This window comes from Spermophilus citellus, assembly GCF_964194105.1.
Source record: "Spermophilus citellus genome assembly, chromosome: 2".
Taxonomy (NCBI): Eukaryota; Metazoa; Chordata; class Mammalia; order Rodentia; family Sciuridae; genus Spermophilus; species Spermophilus citellus.
This window is the reverse complement of record NC_138183.1, coordinates 219,970,649-219,989,524: the sequence shown is the minus strand read 5'-3', so window position 1 is coordinate 219,989,524 and position 18,876 is coordinate 219,970,649. Positions and strand designations below refer to the sequence as shown.

Genomic DNA, 18,876 nt, shown 5'->3' with positions numbered 1-18,876 from the left:
AGACTGTAGCAGGATTACCTGGCAAAAACAATTCTTCCTGAAGTTTTGCTCTGGCCTTCCGGGAAAAACATCTTTTCTTCAGCCAATCAGCTTCAAATTCACTGCAATGCTCATTCGGCCATGTGATATTCACCTTGTAATAGAAAGAAAATATCACCTAAGTGTACATTATACTTCCAAATAATTGTGTCCTCTCTGGTTGCACCATTTCTCAATGCTATTTAAGGTGTTCAGGGAATCTAGTTATCCCTTGCAAGTCAAGGCGATACATCTGAGGATGAGTCCACCAAAATAGTTATGCAAAAAGTAGAATTTGGCTTGACCCAAAGTCTTTTTTCTACATTCTCTAAACTTGTGATCCCCAAATATCCTGTGATGACTGGAGTTAGATAGTAATTACGATTCCTGGCAAGGGTATTAGAAAGAGTAATGGTAATGAGACAGAAATAATATTACTAATAAAAGTGAGAACACCTGGTCCTCAGGTTGAGACAAAGATAAAAGAATGGGAAAAATATGCCTTTTCTGCTTAAATCTTCCCTTTTGATAAGAATTCTGGTAAATTTGGTCATTTATCATTTGGTTTTGAAAACTATTCTTTCAGGGCAAAACTTTACACAACTACTAACTAATAAAAAATACATTGATAAATTTAAAAAAAGTCATCAGTCCTATTTTTTGAGTGTCCACTGTATATTGAGCAGTATGTTAAACTATTCTTTTTTAGCCATTTTATCTAATTGAGTCCTGACAGCATTACAATGAACAAATTTTATTAGAACCCCTAGTTTACAAATGAATAAACTGAGGCTCAAAACCACTGACATAGTTGTGTCTTCAATGCCATTCATGGAAAGAATAATGAGCAATAATGCAGATTGTATTAAAAATGGTACAAGTAATAATAATAGCTTATACTTTCATTAAGTATGCTTAATTTGCATTGAGCACTACATGAACATGATCCTATAGTTGGAATATACATAATCACATTAAAAACAAGTTATTTGACTTATTTTAGACTAGCCCCTTTATTTGTTTGGAAGAGAAGGAAGTGATTCTTTAGAGGTATTACCTTTTTTTTGTCAAACTCCAGGTCTTTAATACAAATGTTCACATCAAGGGTTTCCAGGAGAAGTTTCCGTGCTTTTGCAGAATCCAGGTAGCAATCGGAGCACTGGCAGTTGTCCCGCAACCATACAGCTGGGTAGAGAGACTCTGTCCCATCATTCCAGAGGATTTGCATCAAGTGATTCCCATCCAGTGCTTCTGCCTTTTGGATGGCACAATGCATGTTTCTGGTGTTTGAGGGTAAATCCTGTTAGAGAGCTGCTGTTAAATCAGTGTTAAAAGAAATAGTCAGATGGAGTGGATCTAAACTTGACCTCTGTGAGTGTACACAGTTCAAGTGGACTCTGGCCTCTGTTAGTCACCTAGCTGCCTGAGCCTGTGGATTTGACTTATCAATTCTGGGGACCTTGTTCTGATGAGAGCATTTCAGATGCTATAAACAGAAACACAGTGGCTAAAAGTAAATAAGATAAAAAGAATTCCTTGTTTTTCTTACAGAAATTTTAGATAATAAATTCAGAACCAATCCTGGCTAGGATTCAGATAAGAAGAATTCCTTGTTTTTCTCACAGAAATTTTAGATAATAAATTCAGACATACATACTTTTATGTTTGATAAAGGCCTCACAATTTGATAATATAACAATTGTGCCTTTGCTGTTTTAACTGATGCCCAATAGTATAAAGTCTTTGAAAACAGATATTTTCATAATACTTAACTAGGAAACTTATTCTAATCAAGGGAATATTAATGCAATTTATTTTAAGGCATACTACAAGTTAGAACATAACGTTATCTCTGGTCTATATATATATATATATATATATATATATATATATATATATATATATATATATATATATAAATTTGCTACCAGGAATTGAACCCAGAGGCACTCAACCACTGAGCCACATACCCTGCCCATTTTATTTTTTATTTTGAGACACAATATTTGCTAAATTGCTGAGGCTGGCTTTGAATTTGTGATTCTCTTGCCTTGGTCTCCTGAGCTGCTGGGATTACATGCATGTCCACCCCACCTGGTTTATTATTTACTCTTTTTCTGATGTAGTACATTGTCTCAATGAAATATTTTCAACAACTTTAAGTTATGCAAGGAATTTGCTTTGGTATAAATCAATAGTGTGCTTTGATATTTTGGTTAATTTATTCTGAACATTTATAGATTATTTTTATGTACCTTCATATTAATTGAGAATACATGACTTTTTAAAAATTAAGACATCCACCAAATTTGTAGATATGTATATCTATGGGAAAGAAAATCTAGTGCAAGTGAGCCACTGTAGTGTTATAGACTTAGCACCTCGGTGTTGATCCTGATTCCATTAATGACTTTATACTTAATATCAAAAAATATGACAGTGCCCTAAATTTCACTTTCTTCATTTTTATTTTCCAGAACTCATAAATAAGGATTAGAGCTTATATAGAAAAAATATAATTTACATGAAAGTAAAACTTCTCAATTTTCCAGGTAATTATCAGTTAATCATTAATAGAAGGTGATGTGAACAATAGAAATGAAACTCCATTGCCTTGATATATGTGTTTTTTTTTTCTCTCTCTTTCTCACACACACATACACACACACAATGAATGGTTGTAAAATTCCTTCCATTTACAGCAATTAGGTGCTTCAATGCCAATAAGACAAAATTGATCCTTGTTTTTCTTGAACTTCTGGAAAGATTTTATATAACATTAAAAATAACTTTAAAAATACACAATATTAAAATAAAGCAACTTCAGTTGACTGTTACACATGTTCCTTCCAAATCATTAGCTTTAATGTTTTAGTGAGGTAATGGAAAAGCGTCAAGACAAGGAAGATTGTTTTCTTTATTTAACTCATTACAGCTATCTAATAGGAAAATACAATTCACTGGGTCCTGGGTATATTTCTACTTGGGAACTCCTGTTTTGTTTTTTTTTTTAAATTTGTATAATGACATGACAGAACTACTACTTAAAAAATCATTAAAATTATAATGTAGTTAAAATCTGAAAATTTAGTTCATGAGTTTGAGTAAGGGGTTTTAGGCAAGTCCTAACATCAATTTCTCTGTGAAATGGGTAGGCAATTTGTTTTTTCTGATAGGAGGAGGGGCAGTTTGGAATATTTTCTCACATATACAGTTTCAAAGAACAGTAATGATTTCAATAGAAATTCTGGGATAATATAATCAAATCCTTAAATAACATGTCATAGCTAAGGAAAAAAAAATAGAAATACAAGATTTCTATTTTTTTAAATCTATGTAGGGAGTTGCTAAATACAATCTGTTAAAAGGACAGATAGAACCTTTTTTTAAAAAAAATTTGCAGGGTACGTACACTTTCTGTTGCATGTTCTTATTTTTTTAAACCCTGTAAGAATGTAATAAATATCGTGAGCTCACGGAGTGCACAAAAGCAGCCTGTAGACCACATCTGGTCTATATATTGTAGTTTGCCTGCCCTTGATGAAGTTATTCAATTCATGTTTTCACCACAGTGGGATATAACCATGCCTGGATGCATGGTTTCTCTTTTTCCTCCTTGTATATAAAATTAAACTTACCATTAAAATACACAATAAATATCTCCTTTGTGACACTGCACTAGAGGGTGCAAAGTTGACCATGAAGTTCTAATGATAAGGGAAGTTGAGATGGTTATGAAAGTAAACAAAAAATAAGACCAATAAAAATGGTGTTGATAGTTGTCTGAGAAGCTCCAGGACACCCCAGTATAGAAGATGACTACTTGAGTAATTCTTAAAGGATCTGTGATCAACTTTCATTTCTTCATAGAAGCATAAGAGGGTAAATAGCTATATTTCCAGTTTCTTCTATAGCTAAGATGTATATGTATGATGTAATTTTGGCCAAATTGATGAAATATGTTTGGAAGTTTCTGAGCAGGAAAACATTTTAAAAGAAGGTAGACTTGGCTACCACATGCTCTTTTCCCCTACTTACTTCCATTCCTTTCTTTATGGATATGAATGTGGAGGTGGTATTGGGAGTGGGACTGTCATTTCGCAACCACCTAAGAGGTATCAAGAAATATACAAATCTACAAAGAAGTCAGGGTTCCCCATGTTTCTGTGAAATCACATTACTAGGAATAGATGGTCACATCTAGACCTCTTTTAACATGAGCAAAACAAATTCCTTACTCATTTAAATCTAAATTTGCCAGCTCTGTATCAAAAGAGCAATAACTGCAATCTATTAGAGATAACAAGAAATACAACACAGAAGGCAATTGTTCATGTGGACACCCAACAGTGGATATCTTTGCTACACCTGCATGTATACCAATTTTTCTTTTTTATTTCAAGGTTTTCCAGTGAGTGGCAAGCAGACAGGGAAAATTCAGGTTTCACAGCAAATAATTATTAACATAGATGATGGCAAGCCCACAGACAAAATAGAAAGAACTAAAAAAGTTATATGCATGTATCCTAGTTTGTGTATCTCATATCCTTGTGGTCTTTAACCTAATCTATTTTAAGTTGTTGGATTTTCATTTACTAAAATTAGTTGATAAAAACCAGATGCTAAAGATACCTCAAAATAACAATGCACATAAAACAAAACACATACAGCTTGGAAGTTCGTTTTCTTTATGATGATCTTCTTTGTAAGAAAATACTTCAAAAAAATCTCACTTATTGGTTCTAATGCAATGTTTGTAAACAACATAGGATGCATTCATTCCATAATAATAGCACTTCTGTTATTAAAACTGTTTTAATGTGCCCTCTTCATCTTCTCTCTTATCTAAGATAAATAAGTCAAGTTTTTCTGACTACTTTTCACGAGATGTGACCTTTAGATTCTACACTTTCCAGAATGCTCTCTCATAGTTACCTTCCAGTTTACAAATTTCTTTCAAAATATGAGGATCCAAATTTTAAAGGATACCAAGAGTGTGATATCTTCATTATGAAAACCAAAAAAAAAAAAAAAAAATAGTACTCTGTTTGAAGGAAAAGTAAACAAAACAAAACAAGTTTTTATTTTTATTTTTTTCTCAACTTGATGGTTAGAGAGAATAGTGGAAACTGCTTATGGCATCATATGAAAGAGAAATTGATTTGGTTGTCAAACAAAAATATTTGTTTAAAAACTTACCCACGTGAAACTAGTTGTCAGGGATAGCCCAGTGAAACTCAGCACCAGGCTGGCCCTCATGGATATGTCCAGGTACTAAATCAGCAATCATACGCTCAAACTTATCCCACTCTTGTGAAACCATTTTCTAGTCACACCTGCCTAGTGACCCAAGGACAGCCAGCCAGAAGATTTCAGCAGCAAGGCGACCTGTCCACTGGCGTAGTTGTCCCACCTAGACTCTCTGAATGGAGCTGTTAGCAAAGGACTTCTCTTGCTAAATCCAGTATTCAAAAACTGGAAGAGGTACTGACTTTTTCAAATACATGGACACAAAAACAAGGGCACAAGGATTCTGAATAATAAAGACAATATAACACAGAAGAACAAGATAAAACACCAGATATTGACTCTAAAGAAATTGAGATCTATGAACTTCCTGAAAAAGAATTCAAATTAATCCAGTTAGTTCAAATTAGGCAGCTTCGAGAGAATACACAGAGGTAACTAAATTGTATCAGGAAAACGTGCACAAAATTAGATATTTGATGAAGGCATAGAAAACATAAAAAAGAAGCAAACGAATTCTGAAGGTGAAGAGCAATGACTGAACCAAAAACTCCACAAAGAGTTTCAGGTCATTTGAAATCAGAAAAAGGGGGAAAAACATTTTTTTAAAAATGAAAAGGGATGAAAAAACCTTACGTGGATGATGTAATACCATCAAGTGAAACAACACAAACATTAAGAGAATTCAAAAGGAGCAGACAGAAAGAATAAGATAGAAAGCTCACTTAAAGAAATAATGACAGAAAATAATGGAGAGGAAAATAAATATCTGGATCTATATAGCCCAAAGAATCTTAACTGGATAAAGCATTGAAGAAATCTGGACCAATATACATTATAATAAAATTGTCACAAAATCAAAGTCAAAAAGAATTTTGAAAGGAGCAAGGGAAAAACAACTTCTAACATACAAGGTAACTTCTATATAGACATCAGATTTTTCAGTAGAATCCTTGCAGACTGGGATGATATACTCAAAGTATTGATGGAAACTGCCAAACAAGATTATTTTATCTGAATAGTTGTCTTTCAGAAATGAAAGAGAGAGAGAGAGAAAAAAAAAGCGCTTTCCCAAACAAGCAAAAGCTGTAGGAGTTTATTAGCACTAAAAATTCTTTAAAAGAAATGCTAAAGGAAGTTCTTAAAATTCAAGCAAAAGGATACTAACAACATGAAAATTCATAAGAAATAAAATTAAGATATAGTCTAATTCAGAATACTCTAAAACAGTTATGATTGTGCATGAATCACTTTTAATTATAATATGAAAGATAAAGGTATTAAAATTAGTATAGTTTTAGTAATTTTTAATGAACACACAATATAAAAGTATAATTTGTGATATCAAAAACATAAAATATGCAGAGTTGGAGCTAGAAATCCCAGTGACTTGGGAGGCTGAGGCAGGAGGATAGTAAGTTTGAGGCCAGCTTCAACAATTTGGCAAAACTCTCAACAACTTAGTAAGACTCTGTCTCAAAATTAAAATAAATAAATAAACACAAAGGACTGGGGATGTAGCTCTTGGGTTCAATTCACAGTGTATACCCCACAAAAATATTCAGGGCTGGGGGTATGATTTTAAAGCTATAGTGAGTTACTTGTAGGCAAAATTCCTTTGGGTCTGGTCTTTTTTTCCCATTTGGTTAATTTATGTGTTTTCATTGGATAATTTAACTGATTTTCATTTAAAATAATTATTGATAGGTCAAATATTTACTATTATCATTTTATTAATTTTTTTTCTGTTGTAGGGTTCCTTGTTTGATTCTTCTTGTCTTGCTGACATCTTTTCCTATTTGATATTTGTTTTTGTAGTGATATGCTTTAATTTCCATTTATCATTATTAAATCAGTACAGGCTTTTTTTGTGGGTGTACGTTGGTTATCATGATGCTTATATAAAACATTTTGTAGTTACAGTAGCTTTAAGAACATATATTGGCTGGAAATAAAGGAATGTGAAAAGAACAACCAAAAGAAAATAATAGTCGTTACTTGCACAAGATGAAATAGACTTGAAGTAAAAAACTGTAACAGGCAATAAAGATAAATCAATTTATCAAGAAGGTTAACAGTTTATATATATATATATATATATATATATATATATATATATATATATATATATGTTATGTATGAGACATATGGAAGGTTGAATATTAAAGAATAAAAAATCTGAACAGATTACTAATGAGTGTGAAATTGAATCAATAATCAAAACCCTTCAACCATGAAAAACCCAGTATCTAATGGCTTCATTGGTAATTTTAAAAAATATTTAAAGAATAATTGACACAATTCTTCTCAAAATCTTCCATAAAAAATAAAAGAAGATGGAACACTTCTGAACTCATTTTATGTAGCCAGTATTACCCTTAAACCAAAACTAGGCAAGGACTTTAAAAGATTAGAAAATTATAGGCCAATGTAGATGAACATAGATGTAAAAATCCTCAATAAAATGCTAGAAAAATTAATTTAGTGCTTAAAAAGATCAAATACCAAGATTAAGTGTGATTTTTCTTGGTATATAAGGATTATTCAATATAAGCAAATCAATAAATGTGTTAAACTGCATTGATTGAATGAAGGATAAAAATCAAAACCATCACAATAGATGCAGAAAAAAGTCTTTGACAAAATTCAACATCCTTTCATAACAACCCTCCCAAGAAAAGAGGTACAGAAGGAATGTCCCTTAACATAATGAAGGCTATGTATGACATGCCCACAACTAGCATCACACTAAATGATAAAAAGTAAAAAAAAAAGTTCTCTAATAACAGGAATAAGACAAGAGTGCCCACTCTGACCATTTCTATTCAACATGATATTGGAATTCTAGGCAGAGAAATTAGGCAATAAGAAGGAAAAAAATCATAAAATCTGAAAGGAAGGAATAAAATTGTCTCTGTTCATTGATGATATTATAACAAGACACCCTAAAGACTACAGAAAAACTTTTAGAAGTAACAAGCAAATGTAGCAAGGTTTCAGGATACTATCAACATTCAAATACCACATTATTTTTGTACAATAATAATGAATGTTCTAAAAAGGTAATAAGAGCATATACAATTTACCATATCATCAATGAAAACACATAGAATTCAGTATAACTAAAGAAATGACAGATCTACACACTGAAAACTCTAAGACAATAATTCAATAAATTGAAGAAGTAATTGAAAATTGAAAATACCTTAGATTCATAACTAATTGAAATACCTTAGATTCATGAATTTGAAGAATGAATATTACTAAAAGGGATTTGTGCCTTCAGTGCAATTTGTATCAAACTACCAAATACATTTTTTCAAAGAAACAGAAAAAAGAACCCAAATTTGTATAAAACCATAAAAGTCTCAAGTAGCCAAAGTAATCATAACAAAAAAAAATTAAGTTGGAGGCACCAAGTAACTCAAAGTACACTACAGTACTATGGCAATCAAAATAACATAGCACTAGTATATTAAGAAAACACATAAACCAATGGAATGGAACAGTTAAGATCAGAAATAAATCCATATATTTAAGGTTAATTGGTCTTTGACAAAGTTTCCAATAACACTCAATGAAGAAAAGACAGTGTCTTCAACAAATGGTGATTCCATACTGTATATCTCTGTTCAGAGAATGAATTTGGACCCTTCTCTCACACCCTAAATAAAAATCATCTCAAAATGGAATAATTATTTAAAATAATACACCCAAATTAAAACTACTAGAATAAAATATAAGGAGAAAGCTGCATGATATGGGTCTGTACAATGATATTTTGATATGGACAGAAAAGCATAGTAAATAAAAAGCAAGAATAGACAAATGGGATTACCTCAAGCTAAAAATCTTCTGTACAGCTGAGAAAACAATAACAGAGAAAACAGATGATCAACAGAATGGGAGAAAATATTTGCAAGCAATATATCTAATAATAAGTTTATAATCGAAATACATTAGGAACCCAAATGATTTACTAGGAAGACTATAAATTACCCTATTAACAACTGGAAAAGGGATGTGAATAGACATTTCTCCAAAGGGGATTTACCAATAGCCCAGAATGGCCCAGGATGTCTGTGAAAAATGCTTAATCAAGTTTCATCAGAGATTGGGCACAGTGGTTCTCACCCAAGTGACTCAGGAGGCTGAGACAGGAGGATTATAAGTTTGAGGCCATCCTCAGAAGCTTAGTGAGACCCTCAGCAACTTAGCAAGATATTGCCTCAAAAAATAATAAAAAAGTAAAAAATAAAAAGGACTGGGGATGTAGCAACATGACAAAGCGCTCATGTGTTCAATCCCCAGTATATATATATATATGTGTGTGTGTGTGTGTGTGTGTGTGTGTGTGTGTATGTGTGTATCTTATGGTGGTTTGGGTTTGTATTTCTATGATATATATGTATATATTTCTATGATATGTATGTATGTACATACATATCATAGAAATATAAACCCAAACCACCATAAGATACAATCTCACAACTATTAGAATGGCTGTGATAAAAAGACAAAAAATAAGTGTTGTTGAGGCTATAGAGAATGGGGAAGCTTTCTTCACTGTTAGGGGGAGTGCAAAGTGGTACAGTTATTATGGAAAACAGGAATGAGATTCCTCAAAAAATTACAAATAGAATTACCATATGATCAATCAATCTCACTATTGGGTACCTATCCAAAAGAGATGAAACCAGTGTGTTGAAGATATAGCTGAAGTATCATGTTAACTGTAGTATTATTCACAGTAGTCAAGGTATGGAATCAACTACAGGATCCACATGTGGATATGTATATATGTAATGGACCTTTATCTAGTCATATAAAAGAAGGAACTTTTGTCATTTGTAACAACATGGATGAAGGACGTTATGCTAAGTGAACTAAACTAGGCACAGAGAGACAAGTACTGTATGATCTAACTTATATGTGGAATCTAAAATTTTCAACTCATAGAAACAGAGGGTAGAATGGTGGTTGGCAGAGCCTGGGTGTTGGGGAAAGGAGAAGATGTTGGTCAAAGGGCAAAGAGTTTCAGTTATGCAGGATGAATAAATTTTGGAGCTCTAATATAGTATAGTTAATATAGTTAATACTATATTAGATGCTGGAAATTTAATAAGAGAGTAGATCCCAAGTGTTCTCACTAGATACACAGGCATGCACGGGCACATTATGTGAGGTGATAGACATTAATTATTTTGATTATGGTAATTATTTCACAATGTATACATAATCAAAATATCACATTGGGTACCATAAATGTATAAATATTTATTTGTAGATTATAACTCAACAAAACTTAGAAAAAAATAATATGAGTTGTAATTATCTAGACACTAGGGTTACAATAGTAGTAATTGAATTAAAAGCAGCAGTGGTTGTAGTAGTAGAATTAATAGTTTGCATTTACCAAATGCTTTCTTTATGCCACTCAGTGGTCTAAGTGCTTTATATAGAAACTCACTGACTCTTCACATCAACCCAAAGAAAAATTGACTGCAATTACCCAAGAAAGCAGAAGTAGAAATAGGCTAGGAAATAACATACAGATGATAGTAAAATCCATCTTGAGTTATCTTAACATTAAGACAATTTAAAAATCTCATTTATTTTTATCATTCATGTTCCAAGTGTATGTATTCTAAACTCTATTTGCTTCAATAACATGCTTATTAATAGATTTGAAAGTTTTCTTGCTTGAAAGAATTTTTATGCAACTTGAAATATGAAACACTGATACTTAATGGGTGCACTGTTTAAAGGATGTATTTTCCACCACCATGAACAACATTCCTGTATTAAAGATGGCACTGTGCCCATGTCACATCTACTGTTGAAGTGATCACAGCTGTAGAAATTTGCAACAACAAACACTAATCACATTCCCAGTTGTAATGACTTTTATATGTCTTTCTTTTTCTTTTTTTTATCTAGGCCATTTGAAGTGGAGAGGGAAAAGCTCATTTCAGTCACTGGGGGAACCTGAGACTATTGCTCCAAACCATCTGATCAAAAAGAGGTGGAGACATCAGAACCTTCCTAATGGGAGACTGCCTGAGGCACACAGGGTATGTGGAAGAACTAGAAAAACTAGGGTGCTGATGAAGCTAAATTATTTAGGTATCTATGCAGGGACTTGGCAGGTCATTTCTATTCTTCACGATCTCTTTCTTAGCTTTATGACAAATGTGAATAGTAATCAAACAAAAACATGGTAAAATGTTTTTGTTTGATTACAAATAATTTCCCATTTTAACTTTCTTAGTTTATTTAAAGTTTTACTGGAGAAAACATAATGAAAATTCAAAAGGAAAAAAATCAAGTATTATCAGTATTTAAAAGAAAATTCTTTCTGAAAATTCATACATGAGAATGAGTTGATGTCTATTTTTAAACTGAACCCACCTGAATTGAGTCCAGTTGAAGCATCATGACAAGGGTTTACACTTTATTATTTTGCTGCTTCTTTCAGTAATTTTGTTCATGAAATATCAGTTTGGTTTTGGTGGAAAAGAGTAGTTTTGCCTGTCCTTTATAAAGCTCTGGGATTTGGGCAGTGTCCTATCTGATGGGATAATTGTTTTTTTATTTCATAGCATCACTTAGGGTATGAGTGTGTGTTTTTTCCTTCCTTATCAACCACCATATCTTTACTCTTCAGAATTATAGACTTTATCTCGGACTTCTGTTTGGCACAACTAAATTGTTTTTGAGATTATTCTACTTCAGTGATGGGTGTGGTTTTGTCTGGGTTTTGTTGTTGTTGTTGTTGTTTTCCTTTTTAAAATTTTATAAACTTAAATTTGTCACCCCATCTCTCCAGCATTGTTCGAAAACTTTAAAAAGTAGCTCTGGAAATTGCTTTATGCATTGATCTTAGAAAGAAAAGTAACTTGGAACTAGAACTCTTACAGCCAGAAAGAAACAATCTGTAATATTACTAGGTTCAGTGCCCTCATCAGATATGCAGGGAAAACAGAAGCTCAGAGATGCTGGATGTGATTAGTCTAAGCCTACCTTCTGGTTAGTGGGAGAGGTTGTTCCAAACCTAGTTTTAGCAGCTCCCTATTCACACATAAAGTCAACATTTTCTAGTATTAATAAAAGAGAGTGCAGAAGTTTTGCAAATGTTAACTTTAACTAATTTGAAACATAATCTTTGGAGGGGAAAGCTAACTAATGACAACTGCTACCCAAGACCATTTAGTTTAGAGATTTAATTTTTTTTTACAATTTATTTTTAACTAGATATGATAAGTGGCTGAGATACATAATACTATGTGAATACAGTCTCATGTAAATAATGAATTCTGGAGAGCTATTAGCATTCTCTTGAGAAGTTTCACCATTTTGCCTATTGTTTCATTTGAAGCAACAAATTTTATGCAAAAACTTTCTCTATAAATTACAAATGGGAAACACTAGTTTCACTCCAGTGGAATTACCATGTTTAGACTGGAATTCTAATTATCAAGGCATTTGTTCATTGATGTAATAAAGAGGAGTGGAAGGTTTTTCAATTCTTTGAACCAGACCACATATATATTAATCTTGATAAATCTGATGTTTTTAATCAAATCAAGTCCAAATACCTATACTATTTCTTCTTGAGCTTCATTAGAGAAACAAATGATGGAAAGTGTGTATCATGGCCTTAATTGACCAGGATTTTAAAGAACTGCATTACATGCTCAGTTTTTTGGACTTAAGAAATGGGCAAGGAATACATGCCGTCCCTTTTCTTTGGGCTATGTTATAAATTATGTAGGGAGCATTGCAAAGCCCTTCTTCCCCCATTCCCAGTCTGCTTTTTAGACAGTATTCTGCCTGTCCACTCTGTATACTTTCTGGATCAGTTTAGGGATTGCAAAGTAATTTGGAGACCAGACTAAGCCAAACATAATTGGGAAAGAGAAGCTGCCAAGAAGCAATCAGATCCACTACATTCCAAAATCAAGCCTCTTCCAAATGCCGGATGGACCATCCCCATCGCAGCCCCATGGCTATGAGCTACATGTGACTGGAATTCCAACTGAATACTTCCCCCTACCCACAATCCCGGGACATGTATCTATAAACCCTTCACATAAAAGAAACTTGAACTCAATCATACCCATTTCAGATAGGCTTTAAGGCACTAAACCACACAAAACTCACCAAGTAAAGAAAATGTCAGCTTTGCTCCTAGGTGTCCTTTGGAGAGGGAGCCTTCCAGTGCCCGTCACACCAGGACGGACTACCCCCAGTTTCCAGTCTGATGTGGGACTTGTCCTTGGAAGCCTGTCTGCTCTTGGCAGCTAGCTCTTCAGCAGCCCTGCCCCCAGACACAGCTGAGATTTGCAAATGAGGAAGGATGTCTCAATCTGAAGGTGTAGCAACTCCTGAAGGGAACCTGGAAGTTTAAAAGTGAAACATAAAGAGCTTTTATGGCCTGGAGGGGAAGCAGTTAACAAGAGAAAGTACTTTTAACTACCATGAGTTCCAAAAGTCCACAAACCACAAAACTCCAGGACTACAATGCAAAGCATGGCCTCAGTTTAGAATCTTTCCTGATAGAAGGAAACACATTGCCTATTTGTCTGTGTCTTGTCCCTAGACCTGAAGCAGCAGTAACAGGAACAAGTGAAAATGTTCTTTCTGTTCTCATCTGCCTGTTCACAGTGATAGCTCTTTGAAAATTCACTTCTGCATGACAATGTGCATCTTACAGGCAGGAGCTACCAACTCTTACCTGAGTAGAATGAGGTGGCATCTACTTGCTCATGGACTATTCCAACATGAGAGTCTTTGAAGACTAATGTGCTAGTTATAAGGGGCTAGGAGAAGGCTGGGATTGCATGCCACCCCCACTTAGTCTGATACCCTTTCTCTATAGTTTTGGCTGAAATATGCAGTAGTTGCCAGAGAACCTGGAGTTCTTCTGAAGGCAGTTGGTTGCTCAGTGATTTTACTCACAACACACAGCCTTTATGGCAACAAAAGAGAAGGGCCAGCGTGGGCACTGTGCCAGGGATCCAGAGCTTGGCTGCCAGGCATTTACTTGGGGAGTTCCCAGGACTAGGGGAGAGCTTGTTGGACAAGTCCCAAGTCCCAGTTTCTAACACGGTCCTTGTTATATTAAGAGAGAGTCATCAGCTAGCAGGTGAAGTCCAGGAAAGAGACGTACAAGACTTCTGTCTTCCTCTCACCACCTCTGCTCTTCCCAAGACTACACAGAGGCAGCCTCAGCCTGCAACTTGTTGTTTCTTGCCCAAAGGAGTCACATGGCTGTGAGGCTCAGACAGAAAAGAAACAAGAGTGAGTGAACCAAAGGGAGAGAAAAATGCAGCCTAACTCCTCCGTGATTTTTCTCTACGGTTTGTTGCACAGAACAACCACCCCTATCCAGAACAGCAGCATCCCCTCCCTCAGTGATGCTCTGTCAATTCCTTTCACAGTAACATTTACTGTCCCTTCATCTGTGGTTACCGCCTCCACTTCCCTTCCTTCCTCAAGTCAAATTACTGACACCCAGTGTCCAGTGAAGGTGACAGCAGGTTGTTTCCCTTGTATGGGAGGAGGTGTGTATGTGGGGTGCACTATTAAGTACTGACAGCATTTAAACCCACAGCAATTGAAGGTATAGATGAGCTAGAAGTAATCAGTTGATTATATTTGAATAACTCATGACATAACAAAAATACTGCTGGTTTTACTTGACATCTTGAGCTTTAGAAAAAAAATGCTTGAATCAATTAAGGAAACTGTTTCAGCTTTAAGGAAGTTGTTAAAAAAATATGTTGCATGTACATGGTTTCTAATGGAATGAGTAAACAAAATAAAACAAACCACAAATAAATCTGTCAATAAGGTTTAAAAATTTGCAAATAAAGAGTCAATTTCTACCAACAAATAGGCAAATAAACAGACAAGATGGCAAATAAAACCCTGTTCTTCACTGGAAGGAGCCTTGTAAATGAACATGAGAATGCAGATGTCTTTTTACCATATGGATTCCCTGTTCTTCGCATATGTACCCAGTAGTGAGATTGCTGGCTCATGTGGTAGTGGGATTGTTTACTTATGTTTTTATGTGTTTATTTGTTGTGGTACCAGGGATTGAACCCAGGAGTACTTAACCACTGAACGACCTTCCCAGACCTCTTTTATTTTTTTATTTTAAGAAAGGATCTTGCTGAGTTTCTTAGGACCTCGCTAAGTTGCTGAGGTTGTCTCTGAACTTTGGACCCTCCTGTCTCAGCCTCCTGAGCTGCTGGGATTACAGGTGTGCACCACTGCACTTGGCAGTAATTTGATTTTCAGTCATGTTGCCAAGCCACCACTCTGATTTCCATAATGGTTGTACTACTTTACCTTACCATCACCTGTGGGCAAGAGCTGCCTTGTCTCCACATGCTTGACAGCACTACGTTCATCTTTCTGAGAAGCCATTCTAACAGTGTCAAGTGGTATCTCCCTGTGGCTTTAATTTTCATTTCCCTTATCATTTGTGATTTGGGGGGCATTTTTTCTTATACTTATTGCACATTTGTGTGTCTAGTTTTGAGAAATTTCAATTCAGGTTCTTTTTCCATTTTTTAAATCAGGCTATTTGTTTCTTGCTTTGGGGTTGTTTTGGTTCCTTGTGTACTTTGAATGTTAACTCCTTATGAGATGTGTGGTTTGAGAATATTGTATCCCATTCCACAGCTTGTCTCTTCTCTCTATTGTTTCTGGTGGTGTAGAACTTTTTAATTGATTTAATCCCATTTGTCTATTCTTGCTCTTCTTGCTTGTGTTTTTAGGTAATATTAAAACAAAACAACACAACAATAACCACAACAGAACATTGCCCAGAACATTGTCATTTCAGTGTTGGCCACAATGTCAAAGCTAGGAAGTTAACCTAAGTTCCATTATCAGATGAATTGATAAATGAAGTCTCTCTCTCTCTCTCTCTCTCTCTCTCTCTCTCTCTCTCTCTCTCTCTCACACACACACACACACACACACACACACACACACTGAAATACCATTCAGCCTTAAAAATGAAGGAAATTCTATCATTTGCAACAACATGGATAAACCTGGAGAACACTGTGATAAATTAAATAAGCCAGACAAAGACAAGTACTGCATGATCTTGCTTATGTGGGATCTAAAAACGTCGAACTCATAGAAGCAGATGGTAGAAGGGTGGATGCCAGAGGCTGGAGATTGGGGTGAGGAGCTAGGGAGATGTTGATCAAAGGTACAAAGCTTCATTTACATAGGATAAATAAGTTCAGGAGACCTGTTGTAGAGATGACTATAAACTAATAATAATGTATAATGGAAAATTTGTAAGAGAATAGATCTTAAATGTTGTCACAACAAAAAATTGGTAACTATGTGAGGTAATGTGTACATTAATTAGTTTGATTTAACCATTTCATAATGTATTCATATAGCAAAACAATACATTGTATACTGTAAATATATGCAATAATTATTTTTAAAATATACATTAAAATAAATAAGACTCCTTAAAAAAAACTTCTATTTTACTTATTTTTATGTGGTTCTGAGGCTCAAATCCAGCACCTCGCACATGCTAAGTGAGCACTCTACCGCTGAGCCACAACCCCAGCCCTGAAATAAGCCTCCTTAAGACTGAAGAACATAACATGAGGCATTTCCTGAGGGCTCTCCCCTGTTTGTGGTCTTCTGCTTTCTTTCACACATGGTTTTCAGTGCACCATCCTGAGTAGCAATTAGTGCTAATATTGTGGATTGCAGATGGAGGAAATGACCCCATAGTGCCTCAAGAAGTTTAGAAGATACCAATGCATATACAGGGTAGCATTGGTTTTGGAGCCAATATGCTTATGCTCTGCCCTCGTGTTTTTAATTCTCAGATAAATAATGAAAGTGCTTCTGTCATGCATGGTGACAGGACCCTGATCAAGGAACACAATCAGGCTAGAATTTTCAAAAGATTCATCTGGATAGATGGAAGGAGCACTTTCAATGAGTGGTAAGCTGCCCTGAGGCCATCCAATAACAAGTATTTTATGATAAGTAAATATTAGCATATAACATAAATCTATTATATTATTGTAAATAATATAAATTATTGCTAACTAAAAGTAACAACCAAATTCTGAATTTTGAGCCATTCAGTCTTCAAGAAATTAGTAAGCTCTGAAGAAATAGCAAGCTTGCTATTTGCTAATAAATGGTGGTTAATATTATTATTTTACTTGGATTATAAAGAGGGATGGAAATATAGATAATTCCATCTTCAAAATTATTTGTTTATTTTATATCACATCAGTGGAATGGGAACTCACAGGGCTTTGGAAGTTCTGTATTTGGTACCATTTTTTGAATAGGCAGTAAGGACCCGTATTCCGAGCTCTGTGTTTTAGTGGGCTCTATTCTTGTCCACTTCTAGTTGTACCACTCACCAAAGGATGATTTATCTTTGGGATTAAGGGACCAGTTAGAGCTCACACCATTCCACTATTTTAAGTAATGGTCTGGGATCCCAGACCTTGACTTTTCGGACCCCTCCAGACTTGTGTCTGCTTCTAGGGTATGTGAATGCTCCCTTCCCTTCTTCCTGCCCTCTGATGTTATCTTACCATACAGGTATATATGATCCTAAGCCTAAGGGGGTGGTCTACAGGCAGCTTTGTATGCATGTATGGGGTATACACACGTGAATCTCAATTAACCTCAATTAACTCACCTTGTCTGGGAGTCTTCTTTTAATTCTCATCTCGAGTCCCTCAGACATTTATGATGAGGTCTTGTACATAAAGAAATGTCCTCATTTTACAGATCCTTAATAAATATTGCTTGCGTAAAAGGTCCTATTAGTTGTGTGCACTGGAATGGCTCTGGCGTTCACATGAACTCCCTCCTAGGGCAAGATGAACACTGGGATGGAATGAGAAAAGGAGGAAGCTAAGGCTTCACACTACAGTCTGGGGGCTGGAATCTAGAGAATGACTCTCTTCCCTGCCAAATACTGATGTGGAATAATAAGGAATCTGTGATTTAATTCAAACATGACCTTCCAGGTTATTATGAAGGTATATTTTTCAAGTGTGGAGGATAGAATTTATTTTTACTTCCTAGTTATACTTTATAAATGGTGCTACGCTAGTAAATACTTAAAAAGAGGCTCTTGGAAAATAAACAAATATTCAGGCAAAGATCTATGGAGTTCTAGTGTTTGCCATTTATCGTGACCAAAATGCTTCTACTATGATTTATTTCTCTCTACCATTGCAACATTACTGAATGTGAATTTGGAAAATGATGCATATAAATAGCGCTCTTCAGCTTAGAAGACCTGGCTCTAGCCCATCACTATTTACAAGTTTAAGTATTCATACATGTGGGTGGTGTAGGAATCTCAATTAACCTCAATTAACTCAGCTTGAGTCTTCCTTTATACTCTCATCTTGAGTCCCTCAAATATTTATGATGGGGTCTAGTGCATAACGAAATGTCTGAATTTAACAGATCCTTAGTAAATATTTCTTGCATAAAAGGTCTTATTAGTTGTGTGACTTCAGGCAAGCCATTTTTCTACAAATTAATCTGTACTTTATATGGTTCTTGACTAAATGAGGC

The 18,876-nt window shown here is 34.7% G+C and overlaps 1 protein-coding gene across 1 annotated transcript in view; it reads right to left on the bottom strand.

Moving 5' to 3' along the window:
* BBOX1 (gamma-butyrobetaine hydroxylase 1) overlaps nt 1–14,108 on the bottom strand; it is a 72,231-nt gene extending 58,123 nt beyond the window's left edge. Inside the window, exons 1-4 of the mRNA XM_081282708.1 lie at nt 14,003–14,108; nt 13,429–13,663; nt 1,076–1,318; nt 19–133 (exon numbers count right to left, since the gene is read on the bottom strand). Coding sequence (XP_081138834.1) covers nt 19–133; nt 1,076–1,294 — 334 coding nt within the window. The 5' untranslated portion in view covers nt 1,295–1,318; nt 13,429–13,663; nt 14,003–14,108. The remainder of the gene's footprint in view (nt 1–18; nt 134–1,075; nt 1,319–13,428; nt 13,664–14,002) is intronic.
* Between the last annotated feature and the right edge of the window lie 4,768 nt (nt 14,109–18,876).